This window comes from Miniopterus natalensis, chromosome 1 (assembly GCF_054644295.1).
Source record: "Miniopterus natalensis isolate mMinNat1 chromosome 1, mMinNat1.hap1, whole genome shotgun sequence".
NCBI lineage: Eukaryota > Metazoa > Chordata > Mammalia > Chiroptera > Miniopteridae > Miniopterus > Miniopterus natalensis.
In genome coordinates, this window is record NC_142081.1 from 48470118 (window position 1) to 48487964 (window position 17847).

Sequence of the window (17847 nt, forward strand, 5' to 3'; positions counted from 1 at the left end):
AGTTGATAATTTTGTATGGCCCATGAATGTTGTTATAAGTATCCAAACGGCACTTCACAGAAAAAAGGTTCCCCAGGCCTGAACTAGACAAAAAAAGTAAGTCCATAAAAGATGTGAAAAACACTATCAGTCAATTTAGCCTATTTGGCATGTATAGAGCATTACCTCAAATATCTGAAGAATATACATTTTTATATGCCCATGGAGCATCCACCAAGATGAGACCATGTTTTGGGCCATAAAACAAGTTTGAATACATTTTACTTTTTAAAACATATATCTTTGTTGATTTCAGAGAGAGGGGGAGAGAGGGGGAGAGAGAGAGAGAGAAACATCAGTGATGAGAGAGTGATTGATTGGCTGCCTCCGCAACCGGGGCATGTGCCCTGACCCGGAATCGAACCTTGTTCTCCTGGCTCAGCCGCTGAGCCACGCCCATCCAGGCTTGAATACATTTTAAAAGGTTGAGATTTAACAGAATATGTTCTCTGACTACAACAAAGTTAAAGTAGAATTCAGCAACACAACTATATCTGGAAGATCCACAAATATTTGGAAATTAAGCAACATTTTAAGCCATAGATTAAAAAAGAAATCATAAGAAAAGTTAGAAAACATTTTAACTGATTGACAAAGCACAACATAGCAAAATAGGGAATGAGCTAACTCAGTGCTTAGAGAAAAATTTACACCTTTATTTACTTATATACAAAAGAAAAAAGATTAAAAACCAATGGTCTAAGTTTCTACCTTAAGCAAAAAAATAAAAAGAAAAGAAAATAGAGGGAAGGAAATAAGAATGGAAATCAGTGAAATGGAAAATGGATAAAAAGTAGATAAAATCAATGAAACCAAAGTGATTCTTTCATATGCTATAGCTACCCCAAATAAGAGAGAGGGGGAAAGCTCAAATGACCAATATCAAGAATGAAAGGAACATCCTATAGACAAGGTAATATTATGGACAACTTGATATGGCCAATAATTCTAACAGCTTAGCTAAAATGGAAAAATACTCTAAAGGGCAAAAATACAGCAAAACCAGTACGAATAGAAATGGAAAATATGGGTATCAGAGGAATTAACATTGTAATTAAAAAATTTTTAATTAAAAAAATTTTAATTATAACTAAAAATTTTAATTATAACTAAAAATCTTCCCATTATTTTTTATCTTGATTTCCAATTAGAAAGGATGCTTGAAAGTCAGTACTACGTTTGAATTAGAGATGCTACCCCCAAAATTAGAAGGAAGGTCATTTGTAAGTGATAAAGCAGGCTCTGGAATCTACTGCCTTTTACTCATTGTTTCTTTTACCATAATTTTACTATTAGCAAGTGTCCTAGCCAGCATTACTTTATTCTGGGACCATAGGCGGCACATTTATTTCAATCAGAATTTTGCCAATTTATTACAAGGATAACTAGATAAATTTGTGTGGACCAGTGCTAATTCATCACAGCTAAATAGAGAATTGAAAATACATTGTGACTTAATACTTTCTGTACAAAGGACTTCATGATGGGCCCCTACTTTCCTCGTTGTCATTTATGTCATTATTTATACATAGCACAGAACGTTTTCAATGGAATGTATTCACGTAAAAATGCATATTGAGATGATATACCACAGTCAGAACTTGGTTATTGGGCATTCGGTCAAATGGACATTGTGGTCAGAAGGTGAAGGGAGCCTTCATGTCTCTGAGAAAACATGAAGTTCAAAGCAAGTTTTTCTGGAGAACTGTTATTGTTAGAGACAGACAGGGGACACTCCCAATTGAAGTTAGTGCTCAGTAGCAAATTACAGTAAAATCTGCAGTTATAGGTGCTCAGATGAGACCGAGGGAGGAAAGTTGCAGGAGGGAAAAATACCGCAGGAGGCCCGATGTACACATTATGTCCTCTTGCACACGCGTAGTGCGTGAACATGTGAAGGAGGCAGCCCGCTCCGTTCCCTCTGTTCCCACGGTGCTTGTTTTGTATCGTTAGGACTCATACTCATATACTGTATTTACATAATGTATATATGTTCATGCATGTATGTGTTATGTTACAGAAGCAATGTAACTTGTACATAATATTTTATTTTTTAAAAATATATCTTTATTGATCTCAGACAGAGGAAAAGAGAGAGAGAGAGGTAGAAACATCAATGATGAGAGAGTCATTGATCGAGCCCGCAACCCAGGCATGTGCCCTGACCGGGAATCGAACCCCGATCGCCTGGATCCTAGGTCGACGCTCAACCGCTGAGCCACGCCTGGCCAGGCCATAATAGATATTTTAATAAAGAGAACTAAAATAAGCCATAATTTAATCTCCATAAAACCACCGCTGATTGTGTGGTCCTCTGGTATTTTTACCGGTATATTTATACTCCTCCACCTCTGCACACACACTCAAAGTTAGCGTGATATTTTTCTATGCTTGTTTCCCAGGCACTTTACTAGTGCTGGTTAATGAGATGGCTACAGTCCCCACCCTCAAGGAGCTTACTGCCTACTGTGCACCCCTGTGAACGAGTTTCTCTACATAATTACCAGTGTGCTGAGCATTATGAGAGTAAAACCCAGGTCCTAGGGAGTGAATGTCAAGGGTTATCAGGGAATTTAGGGGATTCCCTAAATTTAGGGGATTTAGGAAAGGTTCTCTAAGGATGTATCGTCTGGGATGCATAACCTGGAAGTAACAGGTAATGTCTTAAAGAATAAGCACGCTTCTTATCTCTAATCACAAGAAGCATATAGAGGAAGGGTGGTGACTGCAGCAGCTGAACAGAGTCACGCCCGACCCAGCCTCTGGGGGATTCTCTTGGCTTTCTGTCCGTGGTCACAAGATGCTTGCAGTAGTTTCAAACCTCATAAGCCTCACTCCATGATGCCCCCAGGCAGAACCGGGGGAGTGTTTCCCCTTGCGTTTGTCTTAAAATTTTTCTAAAAGCTCCCCCAGGAGACTTTGATTTACATCTCTTGAGCCAGAATTGTGTCATGTGCTTATTTTTAACCTAGTCCTTGGTAAGGAGGATGGAGTTACCCTGAGGCTTAGAGGAATCAGGATTCAGCCCCTGACACACGTTGTTATGTAGTATTTGAATAAAATCAGAATTCTGTTGGCTAGGAAGAAGGGGGGCAGCTCATTAATAAAGCACCGAGTAAGTTATGGTACATCCATAGGATGAAATCCACATCAGCTGTTTTAAAAGACTGAGGTATATGTACTGACATCATTAATTTAAAAATATGTTAAACAAAAGGAAAAAAGTGCAAAGCATAGTGTACGTGATATACCTTTTTGTGTCAAAACAGAAATTTAAAAATGCCCTCTCAAATGCTGATATTTGCAGAAAATACTCCTGGAAGGACCAAAGAAACTGTTTACAGAATTTTCTCTGAGGGAGGGACAGGGATAAGAGAGAGAGATCTTATAATTCACTATATATCGTTTTTACTTTTTGGGTTTTTCTCCCATGGCTGCGTAGCTATAATTTATTTCTATATTTGTTGATTATAAATAACTATTGAGAAAATAGATATAAAACAGGTAAATAGAAATGGTAAGATGCTTTCTATTTATGTAATTCTTTATGCTTATAAAAACATCTAATTCATTTAACTTTTTAGTTTCTATTTTAAAATGTACTTATATGCCTACACAAAAACTTGTACATGAATACATGAAACTTGTACATGAAACTTGTACATTATAGCATTATTATTCATTATAGTAAAAAAGTAGAGAAAAACCACAGATGAATGGATAAACAAAATGGGGTAATATACATACAATGGAAAGTTATTCAGCTATAAAGGGGCATGAAGTACTGATACCTGCTACAATATGGGTGAGCCCTGAAGACGTTATGCTAAGTGAAAGAAGGCAATTACAAAAGACCACATATTGTATGATTTCATTTATATTAAATTTCCAAGATAGTCAAATCTATGAACACAGAAAGTCATGATTACCTGAGAATGGGGAGGTTGAGGGGAAATGAGGAGTGACTGCCGAAGGGCATTGTGTTTCTTTCTGAGGCGACCAAAGGTGTTGAGATTGTGATGGTGGCTGCACACTCTATAAATACACCCGAATGGTGCACTTTCCATGGGTCATTCGTATGGTATGTGAATTAGATCAGTGTTTTTTTATGAACATCATGGAATAAATTGACACTTATCAATACTTTTGTTCTTCTTTGAAAATTTGGTTCCTCCCCTGGCAAGGTTTATTTTCTACTCTTTTATGTATTGATAGAGTTACATACGTACCCTTTTTTCAAAAAACCTATTACCAGTATTTTTACTTTTGTTTCTTCTGCTTTCATCTTTCCTATAAAAATGACCCTGTAAACTTTTTCTTTTTTGGTGATCATAGCTTTACTCCTATTTTTAATACATTTTAAAAAGTCATCTCATCGAAGAATTCACACACAGCTTTAAAAGGAGGTGGTATAAAGGGCTTATAATGAAAAACAGCAGACTCCGGTGCCCCATCCTCCCCGCTTCTCAAAAGGAACCACTTTTTAACTGTTTCTGTTTGTTTTCTGGTCATTATTCCTGTATTGCTCAATAGCTCATACATTCATGTCCCAAACTGACTTCCAGCCATAACAGATGAGTAAATAGCCAGCTCATGTTTGGCCAGCATTTTGGCCCCTCGCATATTCTAGGTCAAAAACAACTTTTCCTGAGAAACTTGAAGGCACTGCTTTCTCGCTGGGCATTGTGGTGCAGTTGAGAAGTGTGATTTTTGTTCCTTTTGGGGTGATCCTTCTCTCTGAAAAAGTTGATAATTATCTTTACCCCAGTGTTTTAAAATTTCACAGTGATGTGCCATGTGTCTACAGTTTAATAAGTTCATTGTGTTGGACCTTTGTGAAGCATTTCCATTTAAAGTCAACTGTTTCTCTTCAGCTCTGAGAATTTGTGTGTGAATAATTTTTGTAATAATGTTCTTCCCTCTGCACATATTATTGTTTGGGGATTCCAACTAGCTGGATGTGGGTCGCCCAGACTGAAATCTAACTTTCTCAACAGTATCCTCATGTGAACTACAGAACACAGAGTGGTGTGAGTGACTTTCTCACATCTCCCAAGGATGCTTTTATGCAGTACCATTGTAGATACATAGGAGTAAATTAATAGATAGCACACAGTGAATGTCTTAGAACAGGGGTCAGCAAACTTTTTCTCAAAGGGCCAGAGAGTAAATATCTTAGGTGTCGCCAGCCAGGTGGCAAAAATTGAGGCTATTATGTAGGTAGTTATGTATTGTTTCAAGTATAACCACTTAAAAATATAAAATACATTCTTATCTCATGGGCTGGCGGGGGGGGGGCAGGTGACTGAGTTTGGCCCACAAGCCATAGTTTGCTTAACCTGTCTTTTAGGTTATTAGGGCTCAATTCTTTCACTGACTTTGTTCAGTAAGCAGTGAGTGGTCTGTTTCTAGTGTATTCGGGTGGGCAGGGGGACCGGTGTAGGAGGCAAGGCTGGAAAGGCAAATTGGACTCAGGTCAGAAGCACCGTTCCACCGTGTTCAGCTTTGGATTGTATTCCTTAGGTTATTAGGAACAACTTTAGAGTAGGGCAGGAAGCATGGCCCAAACTGTCTTTTAGGGTGAGTCACTCCAGTTGTAGTAGGGAAGATAGATGAAAAGGAGAAGATAGTTGTGGTAGCAAATCTTGTTAGGGATATGGCTTGAACCAGGGCAGCCAATACCTCGTTAGATCAGAGGTTATTCCTAGTGTCTTAGAATATTCATTGTTGACATTGAATGTCTATAGTGTCTGCCAGGTACTTTGATAGACAATGAGACTTCTGATTTTTTTCCCCTCAAAATGTTTTCCACGGCCTTGTCTCCCTCTCTGCTCTCACGGGGACAGTCCCAGGCAGAGCTCTGATCACTTTGTGCCTGAGTTACTGGACCACAGTCCCTGTGGACTCCGGGGTCTTTCTCCAGTCCGGTTCATTTTGACCAGCCCTCATCCAGGAGCCAACCCAGAGTGACCTCATTAGAACAAAAGACACCCCTATCACCCAGGATATTACAAGGGTTTCAGGAGCTCTATGCCAGGAACCAGGCAGAGACCAATATATATGTATTTTATCTTACACATTTTAACATCTGGTATAAAAATTATTAAATATTTTCTTTGTTTTTTTTATATCAAATACTTTTTAAAAATTGAAAAATTATTTTCAGTTACAGTTGACATACAATATTGTATTAGTTTCAGGTGTACAATATAGTGATTAGATATTATTTATTTTACAAAGTGATCATCCCAGTAAATCTATTACCCACCTGACACCATAGATAGTTATTACAGTATTATTGACTATATTTCCTATTCTATACTTTACATCCCCAATGACTGTCATATACCGGAAATTTGCACTTCTCAATCCCTTCACCTTTTTCACCCAGTACCCCAACCCCTTCCCGTCAGGCAACCATCAGTTTGTTCTCTGTATCTATGAGTTTGTTTGCTTTGTTTGTTCATTTATTTTTGTTTTTTTAGATTCCACATATAAAGTGAAATCATATGGCATTTGTCTTTCTCTGACTTATATCAGACATTAAGTAGATTTTAACTTGTTGAAATATTTCAGCAAAAATTAAAGCATCAGCTTTGAAAAATAAAATACTGCATGTTAATTTTTACTCATGTAAAATATAAACAGTAAGTGAAAACTCGGTTTATTCTTTTTGACTGCTCCTGTACTTTTAATAGAAGCAACAAGTTCCTTTACCAAGTCAATACTAAAAGGATTCAGACCCTAGTTCCCATAAAAGCAACGTCCACTTTGGCTAGTTCTAACCTGATAAATGAAAAGCAAATAAAGAGCCCTGGCCAGTTTGGCTCAGTGGTTAGAGCGTCCGTCTGCAGACTGAGGGTCCTGGGTTCGATTCCGGCTAAAGGGCACGTACCTCAGTTGCCAGCTCGATCCCTGGCCCTGGTCTGGGAGCGTGCGAGAGGCAGCCAATTGATGCGTCTCTCTCATCGATGTTTCTCTCTCTCTCTCCCTTCCACTCTCTCTGAAAAGCAATGGGGAAAATATCCTCGGGAGAGGATTTAAGAAAAAAAATGAGTAAATAAAATTGATAATTAGAAGCGCAAATCAAGTCTATACTTTTAAGTGCAGGCAAACATTTAAATAATTTTTTGAAATGTTATTTTACTTCCTCTCTATTTTGGAAAAATTGGATAAATAAGCAGCCAAGTCCACTTTGCAGATATGGTCCAATCATTAGAAAATGGTTGACACGTCTGCTTTTGTCCTAAGTATCTCATGTAATTTAAAATACCTTGAAGAGAACAGAAACTAGGAAACGGCCACATTTTCAGGCATTTATTCTCAGTCTCTGTGGGTTGATGGTCACTTGTTTTTAAAGAAAGGTCGTGTTTCTCTTCCTCAGGTCCATCCTCAGCAGCACCGGCTTCTTTTCGAAGTATTTGATGAGAATCGATTGGTAAGTTACATTGCGCGCGTGAGAAACAGGAGCCAGGGCCTGTTTCAGCCACGCAGCAAGCAGAAGCGGCGTGGGAACCTGTGATGGGAGAGACGGGGCGGGTGGTTTTGGAGACTCTGGGCGATGTGGTGGGCCGGCTGCAATTTCTTTTCTCCTTCCATCCATCTCCCAGGCACCTCTCCTGACTGTCAGTTCTCAGTAGATTACGAGGTCTTACTCAGAGCCTGTGGCGACAGGAGATGACAGGAAAGCCAGCCCCTTTGTCTTGCCTTCTCTCGCGGCCATCCTTGCACCCTGGCTGGTGGTCCAGCGTTTGCCTGGCTTGGGTGGTGCCTCCTCACTCCAGTGGATTTTGGGGGGTTACCTGCATCCAGTTACAACATCCCATCCACCGTCTTATCCCCACTCTTCTACGAAGGGAAACTGTCCTCTTTACATCAGGAAAATGAAGTCCTCTAAAAGATCACCAGCTCTTACAGAGGCAAAAAGCAAAGTTACGCCTGGTTTTATTTTTTTTTAATGATAGTGTTGATTTCTTATTCCCTAGAGACTGTCTTGAAGCCCTTTCCTCTTCGTAATTTTCTCTCTTTGGGATCCTATTTCAAACCCTCTTACTTTGAAACCTTACATTTATAGTTACACCTGTAAGACCTGAACATGAAGGCGCAAGGACAGGGTTACGTGTTCAAAGCTCATCTGTGATTACACGGAAGCACCCAAAAGGAAGTTAAACAGTTTTATTCATTTTTTAGCTAACAGAGACACTGGGTTTTTCTTAAAGAATCTGTTCTTAGTATTAGACTACACAATAGGTTTTTTTCTTCAAGAAATTGTAACTATACTAGTAACTGAAAGTATTTCAAACGACATTAGTAATTAGCACTGTAATATGCAGTCGTGCTTTCTTGCTGCCAAATGGAGATGCCATCGCTGACTGACAGCTGATAGTTCAAGGCTGAGTGGCAGGCGTTGCTGATTTGCTTCTCAGTGTGGTCAGTTGCAGAGCTTTTTGTTTTCTGTTAGTATGTTTGCTTTTTCTATAGAAGAGCAAATGTTTTTTCCCTTCTGCCTCTACAGATCAGTTTTCTTTCTACATAGAACCAGGTGACATTTAGTATTGGTGTTTTTTAAATTATGAAATATACATACTCAGAGTGTATATAGTATAAATTTTTATTTTAAATAATAAGACAAATATCTGTGTAGTTTATGACAGAAGAACTAGAACGTGAGCAGAATCTTCAACCACCACCCCCCATATCCCTTTCCAATAGCATCTCGTTTCTTCCTCTACAACTAGTATATTGTCTTGAATATTGTGTTTATCACTTTGTTGCTTTAGATATTTTTATCATGTATATATGTATCTGTAAAATAACGTAGTTTCCTTTTGCATATTTTTAAAATGTATTAAAATAGTATCACTCTATATATTCCTCCGTGACATGCTTTTCGGTTAATGTTATATTTGTGAGATTGCTCCTTAGCACATTTTCACTGATGCATAGTTTTCCTTCATCTGAAAAGCCCATCATATCTTATGTGTGCATTTATCCATCTTATACCAACTGATAAACTTTCTTGCTGAGTCTCCTGCTGTATGTGTATGAGTGTATCTCTAAGATGCATATTTTGGGGCTGAACAGCTGGGTTGTGGTATCACTGTTATTTTTCCTGTTGTTATTGACACTGATGTGAATTTCTCCCTGATTCTCGGGTGCATCGGCGGCGAAGTATTTTATGTGAGTTATTTGCAAGTTGTTCACAAGGATGGATAGCTTGCCCTTGGGCTTTTCACCCTGGTTGCCTGACGCTTTTTTTTGCCAGTAACTTCAGAATGGTGTGACACTTTCTTTATTGCCAAATTGACATTTCTCATACTCTGATCGGTGCATTAACCCTCTTTGAGCGTTTACTGTGCATAGAGCACTACACAGGGAATCATGATGTGTCAAAAGAAAAAAAAAAACATTGCTTCTGATATTAACAATGGGATATTTCTAGAGTTATAAACATGATACATAAAAAATTTAAAAACCTTTAAGCTGAAAGCAAAAACGGAATGCACTGCTCGGGATTTTATAGATCCCCAAACCAAGGAGTCAGAGGTCCTGTTGCAGTCCCGCTTGTGATTTGGCACATGAGCTTGTACCCCTGGACAAGTCATTCAATCCTTCTGAAAATATTTTCTCATGTTTACAAAAATGGGGATAACAATATTTGCCTTCTTTATCTGATAAATATATTGTGACGATTGATTTAGACAGTGGCCATCAAAGCACTCAAAATTTTTCATCATGATTCAGATATAAAGTGTTATTTAACATTCATGGACTCACGCATTTATGGCTCTCTGATACTATATTTTTTGTATTAACTAAGGTGTGCCATTAGGTGCCTACTGTTAGATATTCTGCTGTGTCTTAGAAACACAGCTTTTCTCAAGAAGCTCACTTTACGAGAAAATGGAGCAAGAAATAATTAGAACAGGGTGGTATGTGTCATTCTCATCCTCTGATTTGTTGCTAGTTCCCGCAGGTAACAAATAGGAGGGGGGCAGAGAGGGATGGGGGAGATTTTAAGGAATTGGTTCGTGTAGTTGTGGAAACTGTTAAGTCTGACATCTGTGGGGCAGGGATAGCAGACTGAAGACTCAGGTGAGAGCTGATGTTACAGTCTTAAGTCTGAAGTCTGCGGGGCAGGCCCATGAGCTGGAAATTCAGGCAGGGTTTCTGTGTTGTGTCGAGGCAGAATTGCTTCTTGCTCAGGAAAACTGTCTTTGCTGATTAAGGTCTTTAACTGATTGGATGAGGCCCACCACATTATGGAAGGTAATCTGCTTTATTCAAAATCTACTGATTTAAGTGTTAATCGCATCTTGAAAAATAGCTTCATAGCAACACTTAGACTGGTGTTTGACCAAACAACTGGGCAAAATAGCCCAGCAACACTGACACATACATCTCATGGTCACAGTGGACTTTGGCCTTCAAATTTCTAGTCGATGACTAGGGTTATCCTGGGCTTATCTGAAGCATGGAGAGAAACACATTATTTCTGTATAGATAATCAGTAACCAAACAGGTCAGAATGTGGGGTCCCAAGCTTCAATCTGATCCTAAGACGTTGTTTTATTTCAGAATATAGAATTCTATAGGACTTGCATAGATTCCCCCCAGATGAGGGCTGCCACCACTCTCCAGCTCTTTTCTACTTGGGTTAATGCCCCTTTTTTGGCATCTGTTTAGTTAAAGGGCTATGTTTTGCAGGCTCCCCGGGTTCTACACATAACCGCTATGATTGCAGTACCCGTCCCGTGCAGTCTCAGACCGGAGTCAGCAGTGCAAACTGTTCAGCCTCTATAGAATTAAACCCAGACTGGAGTGCTAGGGAGTGCATATGGTTCTCTTACTTTACTTTTCCTTGGCTGAAGCCCTCTTTGAAAAATTTTTAACCAGCAACCTCTCAGTGCCTGGGACGACACTCAACCAACTGAACCACATCATCCAGGGCCTCTTTGCATATTTTTCAAGCATTATTCCTTCTTGTCCAGCTGTAGTGCTTTTTGATATATATTTTTTTCTTGTTAATTCTCACCTGAGGATATTTTTTCCGTTGATTTTTTCAGAGTGTGGAAGGGAGAGAGAGGGGGAGAGAGAGAGAGAAACATCAATGTGAGAGAGACACATTGATTGGTTGCCTCCTGCACACACCCTGACCGGGGCTAGGGATTGAACCTGTAACCCAGGTATGTGTCCTTGACTGGGAAGAGAACCCGTGACCCTTCGGTGCTTGGGCCCACACTCTATCCACTGAGCTGCACTGGCCAGAGCTTGATATTTCTTTAGAGTAGTAACTGGATCATCTTAAAAATATATCTATATATATCCCTATATATCTGTATATCTATATATCTATCTATATCTATATCTATATATCTATATATCTATATCTATATCTATCTATATCTATCTATATCTATATCTATATCTATATCTATATCTATATCTATATCTATATCTATATCTATATCTATATCTATATCTATATCTATATCTATATCTATATCTATCTATATCTATCTCCTGAAAGAAAGCATTAGGCAGTCAGAGTAATGGTGGTGACCATTCATCCATCCATCCAACCTCCCCTCTGGTGTTACTTCATGCTTACTTTGTGCCCAGCATGAGCTCAGGAGAAATGTTTAGTTATGGCCCTCACACTTTTCAAAGCTGAAAATCTAGTTAGGGGGCATGAAACTGATGTTTATAGTGAAGCTTACCAAAGAGAAAACATTTATCTTGCCAAATACTTGGGGTTCATTATTTTATATGAACAACCAGAGAGCTTTGCTTATGAACTGGAAGTTTTAAGTCACAGGCATGAGCAGTTAGCTCTCATTGATTAGATCACTATTAGAAGTGATCCAGTCTTTGAATTATCAGACCCCTAATATAATTCAGGAAGGAAAGCTGAAGTCATTTGAAGGCAAAGTAAAAAGATCAGGACTTTCCTTCTATAAAGTAAAAGTATTATAAGGGAATATCTACTGAAGTCTGTAAAATTATGAAGGAGATAGATTATGTAAAACCAAAATAATACAATAATTTTATTACTAAATTTACAATTGTGTACATTCTAAAACATAGTACTTCTCATTCTAGTCAGAAATATAACTTAATTATTTTCATATTTCTGTTTTTCCTGTCTTAATTGATTTTAAAAACTGTTTAGAAAATTGTGATTGAGAACAGGTCCGTCTTACGGAGTTTTCTTTTTTAAACAAAGTGCAAGTATATATTTTACATATTTGCTTTTACTTAGAGAAAAAAAAACCTCACTTAGAAAAATACAACTTGGGTGTAGTACCATGTGGTGTAAACAACTGAACTATTTTACTTTTTACTTTCCTATGAATGAGCCAGTATATATTTATTACTGGAGTTCCAGCTATAAAATTCAGGTAAGGGATTTAAATATACCCTAGAGTATTATTTAAAAATAAATTTGTTTCTTTCAAATAGGGTACCAACCTTGGTCTATGACATTTGGGACAGAAATTAAAATATTAAACTTTTATTACCTAGTAAACTGAAAATAAAGTAAAGGTTAAATAAATACAAAGCAGAAAAAATATATGTACAAAATCACAACCCCTGAGAGGACAAATAGTCTACTGTTCTCAACTATGAGAGCTTTATCAGCTGTAGTAATTCCACCTCGAGGGCAGTGCTAGTACTCAAAAAATGTAAACAAGTATGTACTTTGTTTATATAAAGAAATATGCAGCATGGTGTATATTTCTTTATAGATATCAAACAGCTAAATGGATTGTTTCAGTGCACCAGTAGGGGCCAGCAAAGAGCTCTTAGAGTTTTTCAGAACAGAATTGGCATTGAGATATGTTTATTTGATGTGTTAAATTCTTTTTAGACTTCTTTACTTACCAAAACACTCTCCTAAGTGAACAAATTGCAGAGACAGTGGAATAAAATATCTTGTGTGCTCCAACTATATTGGGGTATAGTTTTTCTGTCTAATCTGCATATATTTTTAATGGAATGTTTGCTTATGCTATTTCTTGGCAGAGTTTTAATAGTCAAAATATAAATGGCATCATTTAAAGACTGTACTACTTGGCTGCAATAGGTCCCAAAATTATAGGAGAAAATGCTTGGTGACAGCTTCTCTTTAACTTTTTTTCTCTCAGCCGTATGCTCAATTTTTGCGATAGTATTACTAGGCAAGTTTTGTATTCCTCTTCTTAAGCTTTCACTTTGTGTAAGAAGTGTTTTGGAAGCTAAAATATTTATCTATTTGATTTCATGCTGAATTTTTAATTCACCCCACAATTTGGGTATTTCCAAATTGTATAACTGTTCGGACTTATCTGAAAAAAATGTAACAGTCTCTATTCTTTTCTACATTAACTAACTTGACTAGATTCCTAGTATGGCTACTATTTGGAAATTCAATCCCCGATTTGATACTCAATTACATGGGGTTTCATTCCTACCAACTTCCTGTAATTCTATCCCTATGGGTAAAAATATTAGTGGTCAAACTCCGCTGGAGAAAGTATAGGCGCTGTGATTCACGTAGTTAAATGTTCATTTAATAGAGCTGGAGTGAAAAAATACTGTTTCAACTTGAAATGCTAGAAGATTGTTGTTCTTGTGTTACTCATTCATGCAAATTGGAGAAGGTATAATTGAAACAAGGTTGGCAGTGTTCGAGGCAGTGTGCTGCAGCTGAGCTCAGCTTAAAGGTCGCTGGAAATCAAGTGCTTTGTAAGTGAAGGCATTTTGACTACAAGCAATTCAAGACATTTTGGAAGCGTCAGTCTCAGGACTTTTCTCTCTGTGATATCTGGTATCTAATGTTTTACTTAGGATAAAGACTACTACTTAAGAGCTCTTTCGGGCACCACAAATGATTTTTTCTTTCGACGCAGTGCAGCTGCTTCTAGCCTGTCTACCGACAGAGATCTTTGTTATGACTTTCAGCCGTTAACATGTTTGGAAATGAGAACAAATGGCACAAAGCTTACGATTGCACTTTGCAGCCAGGAGAAGCAATACTTACCCTTTGTCGGAAAGCTCCGGAGATGGTTTGGATAGCAGTGCTCACATGTGCTTCAAAAGACCGACACGGATTTCAACATCGAACGTTGTTCAAATGAAGCTGACTCCCAGACAGACCGCACTGGCTCCGTTAATAAAGGAAAACGTTAGGTCCCAGGAGAGAGCATCTGCTCCTTCACCTGAAAATGCTAATAAAAAGAGCAGCTGTCTGCAGATTTCCCTGCAGCCAACAAGGTCCGGTAGGTGTCTCCCGCCCAGCAGCGTCTCCGCTGATGGGGACGACGCCTCGCTTACCTGTGTCTGGAAGGACGGCGCGGACGGCAGCGCCGCGGTCGATCGCGAACTGAACGCCGTGAGTGACGACACCCTCCTGAGCAGTCCTGCCACGTGCGGCGGCAGCCTCAGTAACTTTTCCACCAGTGAGAATGGGTCTTACACCAGCAACGGCAGTGATTATGGGTCATGCACAAGTATCACAAGCGGAGGTTCGTACACCAACAGTATCATCAGCGATAGCAGTGGTTATGCTTTTCCGCCCGCGGATGATACATTTTTCGGTGGAAATTTATCTTCGGACAGCGCCTCCAACAGAAGTGTGCCAAACAGGAATACTTCTCCAGGTGACATGTTTTCAAGAAGTACGAGTACGATTCCTTTTGTCCAGGATGACTTGGAGCACGGACTGGAGATTATGAAGTTGCCAGTGAGCCGGGGCTCGAAAATTCCACTAAAACGTTGTTCATCCTTAGTCATTTTTCCTAGGAGTCCTTCGAATACCCCACCAACTTCTCCAACAGGTATGGGCACTCTTCCAAGCAAAGGATCCTATCAAACCTCACACCAGTTTATTATTTCTCCCAGTGAGATGGCCCACCATGAAGATGGTACTGGTGCTAAGGGGTTTCTTTCCACAGCTGTCAATGGACTTCGGTTGTCGAAAACAATCTGCACCCCCGGAGAAGTAAGGGACATACGGCCCCTCCACGGGAAGGGCTCGTCACAGAAGAAAACGATTATTGCAAGTAATAGTCCAAATCAGGCTGCCTTGGAAAAGTCATCTGAAGGATATTCTTGCGTTTCGGTGCATTTCACCCAACAGAAAACCACCACATTCGATTGTGAAGCAGTGAATGGTGATCGTAAACCAGAGATGTCAGAAATTAAGCTTAATTCTGACCCAGAGTATATTAAGCTTATGCATAGGACATCCGCGTGTTTACCGTCCTCCCAAAATGTAGATTATCAAATAAATATCAATGGACAGTTGGAAAGACCAAATTTACAGATACACAAAAGCCATGCTCTTTTCCAAAGAAGTATTTCATTAGGAGGAACGTATCCAAATGTTTCCTGTTTATCCAGCCTTAAGCACAATTGTTCTAAAGGGGGACCATCTCAATTACTCATAAAGTTTGCATCTGGAAATGAAGGTAAAGTCGATCATTTACCAAGAGACAGCAACAGAGATTTCACAAATGAACTATCTAAATCTTCGAAGCATTCTTGTAAGGTAAGTTTCCTTTGGTCTTGGTAAATGTTAATTTATATTAGAATAGCTTTATGAAATAGTTGGTTAAAATTTATTATGACTTAGCAGTTTTATATACTTTCCTGGTCCTTAGCTAGCAAATATTTTTGTAGGAATGAACTTTATATTTGTAAATCTGAAGAACCCCCAGTAATTTTTCACTTTATTTTACCAATGTAGAAAATAGTCATTAAAAAAACTTTCCAAAGTGATTTAAGCCATAAACCATTTCTGTAGCATAAAAACAAGCTTTAAATAATAATTTATTTTGTAACACTTTACCTTGGTATATTTATTTTTCCCTCCCCTCAAGTGGCATAGTATTTTAATGTCTAACTTCATTTTTTATTCCGATTTTCAAAAATGCTCATTTAGTACTCTCCCCTCCTTAATCATTTGTGAAATAAAGTAAAATGTAGAATGCTTATTTAAAATATTAAACAATAAAAAAAGCCTATGTAACAATGTGATAAATGAACATAGAGAAAAATGTTTTCTAAAATACATGTATTTATTAGATCATTGTTTAAAACTATTATGTTTCATATTTAAAGCAGAGGAAAAATAAATGGCATTTTCATTTGTATATATACCCTTAACCACAGGAATTTTGTTTCCACCCAATTTTTCTTTAGCTACCAGTTAAGACTGCCTTCTAGAATGTAATTTACTCTTTCAACAATATTAAAATTTAAATTTCATATTTTTGAATTTGGTTTCAGTTGCTAGGTATTTCCCATGATTTTCTAGTTACCTTATTAATTTGTTATTTTTATAATTTTGCTTTATTATCTTAATAATTTAACTCTCATGAATCTTGACTGAAACATTTCTTTATGTAATACGGCCTTTCAAAGAATGTTAAGTGTTTGGACCTTAAATAGATTAAAAAATTTTTTTGTAGTTGGAAGGTCTTGCCAGGATATTAAAACATTTTTAATACCAGGAAATTTAAAAACAAATTCTGACTAAACCAATTCTAGGTGGCAGTACAAAATAATTTTGAGAGGAGGGGAAACAGTTTATTTGTGTTTATATAATGTTCAATATCTATATTAAAGATTTTTTTAAAACTTCTGGATAAGTAGCTTAAAGTAAATAAAATATTCAGTAATTGCTAGTTAGTCTGCTCTCTTTTGAAACCTGGTAAATATAATCATTGTTACCCAATGCCCAGATGTTAATATAAGCAACTATTTTACTGAGAATGAAAAAGGTCAGATTTCATAGTCTAATCTATCTTTTAGAATTATTAATTCTATTTATAAAACTGTTTAAAAACCAGCTTTTAGGAGATTATAATCTATTTAACTGTTTTGCCCCCTAAAAGAAAACAATGAAGTGATACTATAAAGAAATATATTAATAGTTTTCTAATTGAATTTACATGTACCTTGTGAATTTCTTTTACTTTTCATGAAATAATTAATCTGCCAGGAATAATTAACCTAGAAATACTTATAGAAATATCCTTAAAATAGTTGATTTTGTGGTAATAGTATAGTTTGCTGTTGTTTATGCTTTTGGAAATAGTATTTTTAATGTTTTTTAATAAAGTGTGACTAAATGCTTTTTGCATGGCTAAAAATATGCACTTTTATTGGTTTTATTTAACTTAGGTAAGCTTGCAAATATTTTTTTGTGACAGCCAAATGCCTAGCTTTGTGCAGATTCTATTTTTTTTGGGTAGATTATTGGATTATAAAATAGTTCAAAAGTGTGTAATTTGCTGGAGAGCTTTAAATTGTTCCTTTTTTTAATGTTTGTTAAACAACTCTTTATAAAAGCATTATAAACAATATAATGACCATTAAATTCAACATATACTAGATCGAAATTGACCTAAATGATTAATGGTAAATCAAGTGCTTGTTTTAGGAGGAAAATACTAATGTTTTTTCTAAACATAGCAGTGGCAACAATAATGGGGTTTTATAAATAATCCTGTGTTTATCAATAATTGTATATTAATCTAATTATAGTGGTATATTGTAACTCACTTATAAATAAACAGCTCCCAAAATATTTCCCATGACTCCAGTTAGTCTGGGTTAGTATTCTGATATGCTGAGTCTGGATTCACATTTAACAAGTTGATATTAGAGTAGCATTTAGTAATGTCAGCTATCTGTACCGAGCAGCCGTGAAATTAAATCACTGCTTTGGTCAGGGACCCTTGTTTCTAAAGCACTGAGAGGACGACATATTCTTTTCTTACATGTTTAAGCTACTGGTCTCTAGCAGCACAGTATCCAGTT

General features: G+C 37.4%; 1 protein-coding gene across 3 annotated transcripts in view; it reads left to right on the forward strand.

The window, feature by feature from the left end:
- NEDD4 (NEDD4 E3 ubiquitin protein ligase) overlaps positions 1–17847 on the forward strand; it is a 106001-nt gene that overhangs the window by 23774 nt on the left and 64380 nt on the right. For 2 of the 3 annotated variants that reach the window (XM_087821331.1, XM_087821333.1), the window contains exon 5: positions 7424–7477. In XM_087821331.1, coding sequence (XP_087677457.1) covers positions 7424–7477 — 54 coding nt within the window. Of the gene's footprint in view, positions 1–7423; positions 7478–12787; positions 15572–17847 lie in introns of those variants that run through there. The other variant, XM_016224958.2, reaches the window with a different exon arrangement.